This window comes from Acyrthosiphon pisum, unplaced genomic scaffold, assembly GCF_005508785.2.
Source record: "Acyrthosiphon pisum isolate AL4f unplaced genomic scaffold, pea_aphid_22Mar2018_4r6ur Scaffold_19627;HRSCAF=20316, whole genome shotgun sequence".
NCBI classification, from domain to species: Eukaryota; Metazoa; Arthropoda; class Insecta; order Hemiptera; family Aphididae; genus Acyrthosiphon; species Acyrthosiphon pisum.
Window position 1 is genome coordinate 1 of NW_021768900.1, and position 5,335 is coordinate 5,335.

General features: G+C 27.7%; 2 protein-coding genes and 1 long non-coding RNA gene across 3 annotated transcripts; 2 read left to right on the forward strand and 1 right to left on the reverse strand.

Annotated features, from left to right (window-relative positions):
- LOC100572257 lies at positions 1-1,230 on the forward strand. Its single transcript, XR_119701.4, has 3 exons — positions 1-60; positions 125-237; positions 309-1,230. It is a non-coding gene; the product is annotated as an uncharacterized LOC100572257 (long non-coding RNA).
- Positions 1,231-1,607: 377 nt separating this feature from the next.
- Positions 1,608-2,872, reverse strand: ACYPI34021 (uncharacterized LOC103311794; the record flags this gene model as incomplete). The annotated part of the gene is given in 1 exon segment (NM_001301091.1): positions 1,608-2,872. A coding segment is annotated over 1 exon segment (741 nt). The 3' UTR covers positions 1,608-1,865.
- Positions 2,873-3,103: 231 nt separating this feature from the next.
- LOC100161320 (N(G),N(G)-dimethylarginine dimethylaminohydrolase 1) lies at positions 3,104-5,330 on the forward strand (the record flags this gene model as incomplete). Its single annotated transcript, XM_001952451.5, has 6 exons — positions 3,104-3,514; positions 4,152-4,254; positions 4,702-4,799; positions 4,908-5,003; positions 5,064-5,192; positions 5,270-5,330. Coding segments are annotated over exons 1-6 (748 nt in total), but the record flags the coding sequence as incomplete, so codon positions are not given.
- Between the last annotated feature and the right edge of the window lie 5 nt (positions 5,331-5,335).

Genomic DNA, 5,335 nt, shown 5'->3' on the forward strand with positions numbered 1-5,335 from the left:
CCTCCTCAAGAATTGGCAATTTACACTATACTTAAAGCAGCTATTGAAGAACTTATTAAAGTAAATAATGATTTTTAATGCATTAACTATACATTATACGTAACATTTTTTACTTAAAAAACAGGTGAAACTGATTATAAATGCAGAAGAACATGACAAATTTGATCGTCTACCTAATATTAATGCTGAACAAAAAGAAGTACTCAATACAACGCAAAAACTACATCTAATTTCCAAGTAATAAAAACAATTTAACTTATTTATAATATAGTTTTAAATAAGTAAACAATAAATATTAATTTTTTTAGAGAATGTGTTGGTTTGAGTGGGCGTGTTCTAAAAAAAATTACTTTTATAGCACATTCCATATACATACGTCAACCACAATGTGATGGTGTTCATCAGTTTTTGGTGGCCTTACATAAAGCGGTGAAGTATCAAAAAACACAAGATGCTGGCCTTACTAAAATTAAATAGTTTAATATGTTTTTATATTTATTATTGTAAATTACAAATATGATTTAATAGTAATTTGTAGTTATATCTCAAATAGTTTTGTTTTAATGATAATAAAATATATAAAATATACAATATACAATTTTACTTATTATTTTGACAAACCAGATTAAACCAGAACTAATTATAATGAATATTTGAGTCTTATAAACAGATTATTTTATACATTGTTTAGAATAGATTTATGAATATTATGTTATTTACTCTTTATACATGCAATTTGAACCTTAATTTACATTATTATTATTATTATTATTATTATTTGCTTGGAAATGTTGGTATCTAGTATAGTTAGGGGGGTGGGAAGACTAATAAAACCTCGAATAAAACAAAATCATTAATTTATTGTTGGAAACATAAGTATTGCTGTTTGTATGTATGGCACAGAATTATATTATGTTCTAATTACTAAAATTATTTATATTATTATTAAAAAATGCTATTATAAAGTAAAAATAGTTGTATAAATTAAAACCAAATTTGGTTTTTTATGTTAAATTGATTTCATTAAAGAAGTGTTGATTTAACAATATTATATTTTATGTTCAAATAACATTTAGTTAGTAACTAATAATTATTGAATAGTGAATATTTTGACTGTTTTGTAATTAGTGTAGCAAATTTATTAATTAAATTATAATCTATTTTAATCAAAATTCACTCAACTAAGAATTAACTTTCTGTTCTATTAATAAATTCATGTACATAAATCAATTATTGAACAGTTCTGGGTTTTTAAAATATTTTTTTATGTATTAGCTACCCAGATAGTTGCAGTTGATAATTAATAGTTTGTATTAATTTGAAAATCGAATTTGGGGGGAGTAGTTTATGAGTTATAAATATTCAAAGTTTTGATGAGTGGAGAAGTGGACAAACATTTCGCGGGGAAACCTCGTACCACTCCACTCCACTCATCAAAACTTTAAATACTTATAACTTATAAAATACTCATCCCAAATTCGATTTTCATGTATCAAAATAATAAGAAAAATATTCTGCTTCGGAATATAATATTAAAATCTCATGTTGTCATTCAAAAAAGTATAAAACTTAAAAAATTATAAGGATAAAAAATACTTTCAAAAAAATGTATGCTAAAATATATTGAGTGTTTTATTTTTAGAATCCATACATCAAAAAATGAAGCTAAGATAGAAAGTAACAAGGTACCTTATTACAATAACACAAATGTTTAGTTAGAAACTAATGAAAGAACTTTAGTTGTATTTGCGATTTTGAATGATATGGACAATTAAAAATTGAAAAACAAAAAATTCTTTTATCATATATTTATTTCAGAAACTTGAACATTAACACATTGTCATTAACTAATATGTATTGTCTATTCATTCATCCAATGTCTTTACTAAACCAAGCATTCTGTCATAATCTACAGGCCTTTTGAATCTTTCTCTCAGGACAATTGATTTGTGTCCAGCTAGTCGATAATACTCTTTGTGCCAAGGAATGAACACATTTATACTATCCGGCAATTTAATAGCTGTTTCAAATGTGCACGTTATATTTTTCCATGGTAAAATTGGATTTATGTACACACCCACATACTGTCTTTTTGTGTTGTGCCGGTAAATTCTCAATACATATTTAGAAATGAAATTGTAGGACACTATTTTCATAAGAAACAATACAGGAATCATAATCATAAGTTCAAATGTTGAGTTTGGTATAAGCAATATATCTAAATATGTCTGTAAATCAATTTTCCCTTCTGTAAACAAAATATAGAAATAGGCAATAATAAAAGTTGATGGCAGGACTATAATGGCAGCGATCACAATTCCACTCAACCAGCGTGCATACATCTCGCCAGTGCCGTTGTAAATTAGTTCATACTCTGATGGTGAAACCCTGTCTTGAACGGCTTTTTTATTGTACACTTCGTAAATGCCCATCTTTTTCATAAAACAGCGATCTGGCACTAAGTATCCGGGAAACTGATTGGCGGGTAGTAACATCCGATTGTTATGAATTAATGAAGTTCTTAAGTGCAAGGTATAAGACCGTTTCACTGAAGAAAATATTGAAGAGTTAATTCTACTCCGGAGACAGTAATTAAAAATATACATTCTAGTGTTTAACAATCAGACACGAACAAAAGTTATTAACTATTAAGTATTAAGTATTTCTTACAATATCAATTAAAATTTAAAACATAAATATATTTGAGTTAAATATTAATATAATTTTTTTACACATTAGATTAAAATATAAATATAAAATATAGTATCTAGAGCCTAGAGGATTCAATCATTGCACGAAATAAAAAATTATATTAATTATTAAACATGTTTACAATGTTTACATGTCGATTGTCGGCATAGGAAAAACTAAAAAGATTAGTGATTAGTAAGATTTATAGATTATCAATTTAATAAACTTTGGGCAATCAGCAGTTTTCGAAGTCGAGAATTGCCCATTGATAAGAATGTGTACGGTGTGTTGCCTATACAAGACAGCCTACGTCATGCCGCCATAATCATAGACCAAGGTTACCAAAGTATACTAATTAGTAAATAGTATATAATATATATATAAATTATGTGGTATCTATAGCGGACAGTCAGTCGTGGTTCGTGGCCAGAAAATTATCATTTTGAATTTTTATCAACAGTTATTAGTTTTTACCGGAGTACCCGCCTGGCCGTCCGGAGATACATCAACTATCAAGATTCGAGCCATTTCAAGGGTCCGTTAACGAGAACAAAATATAAGAATGCCGACTACCCGTTACACTCATGCGGTGGTAAATCGTTTACCACGGTCGCTAACAGACCGACAACCGACATTGGACTACGATCGAGCGAAACGCCAACACGAAAACTACGTTCAAGCCCTGCGAAATATCGGTCTTGACGTGATCGAAATGCCAGCAGACGAAGATACACCGTGGTGTGCTTTCGTTGACGACACGGCGTTTGTGTGCAATGGCACTGCGATCATCACAAAGCCAGCAGAGCCCGAGAGAGCGAAAGAAGTAAGTGTGTTTATTCGTGAAAAGCATCAAGTGGGCCGTATTCCTTTCGTGTGTTGTCTCTGTCTTATAAATGTAAACGCAATACATTTATGTTCAGCATGGTTAATTTTAATATTAAATTTAAAGTTTAAACGCATCAACATTTTCTAGTGTTTGTTGAAAGGTTTTATTTTTATTTTTAATCTTAATTGATGCGAGTTATGAGCATTTTAAAATTGTAATTTCGAATATCGAATAAAAATTTAATAAGCCACAGAAAATATTGGTACCTTTATTAGTTTAGTAATAATATAGGTAATAGGTAAATTCACTCTACCTAATATACCGTAATAAAATAATGAAGCTAAATGAGAACCGCTGAACAATTTACTATTTAATGCAATTGTAAGATGGGAATAACACATGCGGGTGAGACTTCAACAATAAGTAATTTCTACTAAAACATATCAGTATCGTATTACAGTGGGCATGATGAATATTTTAAACAAAAAATGTACAATCAGCTACATACCGCATCAATATTAATTATTAACAACTAAATTGATCATAACATTAATTTTTTATTACTCTAGAATGAAGTATCTACATATAATAAATCCACATTGTCCTTAAACAATAAGTGTTTGAAATGCTTCAGGTTGAAGCAATAAGAGCGGTGTTGAAGAAAGAAATTGGATTGCCTATTGTTGAGGTTTCTGATAAATCTGCAAAATTACACGGAAGCGATATATTATTTACAGGTATAAAATATATGACATTTATCAGTATTTTTTATATATAAAATCAGTAATTAAATAAAATAGATTCTATTCAAAGATTATTAAGATAATTCTAAAAATATGAATTGAGTTAGGTAATTTTTTTATTAAACATAATATTATACTTTGTAGCTAATAAAGTAATATCTCTAAAGCATTTTTATCAATAATTATTTTATTTCTTATTATTCATTTTAAAAGGCAATTAAATGTATTATGATATAAAATATGATAAATAATTACTAAAATATATTTCTATATACACATTCTTTTTAATTAGTTGTTTTAGCATTGCTCTAATTCAGTTTATTCAGTTTGTCATTATTAATGAAGTCATGCCATGAAACTGTTTATCGGAATGTGTTGGTGTTAGTTTAAACTGTTGAATTTATCACCCACATTTAATTATAAAAGTATCATCGTTTGTAGGTCGAGAATTCTTTATTGGAATAACAAAATGGACTAATGAATCCGGAGCGTGTGCAGTTGCATCTGCTTTTCCTGAATATCCTTGTACTCCAATCAAGGTTAGAAAGTATTCAATTATTAACACAATTATTTCATAATATTACATATTTAAATATATATTATAGTTTAAAGGCTAATTTGTTAATGCAAGTAAAGTGATTTCACAGGTTACAGAAAACAAACATCTAAAAACAATTGTGTCAATGGCGGGACCAGATCTTATGTGCGTGGGGTCAAGTGATTCTACAAAAAATGTTTTGAAGGTAATTTAACTTAATTTTTCAACTAATAAGTTATTAATTAATATATTTTATAATATTTAGAGATTAGAAAGAGAAGCTACATATAGCTACCAAATTCTTACATTACCTGAAGATGAAGCTGCTAATGTTATGTACATTAATGGTACATTATTACATCGGTCAGCCAAAGAAATACCATTATCATTCAATGTAATATAATTATTTATTACCGATTATTTTTTATACAATTATTTATAAATACTAAATATATAAAATAATTATTCTAGGTTCTAATGGAGAAAATAACTGATTTTACTCTACAATTCAGTAGAATATTTTCTGACCTTTTAAAA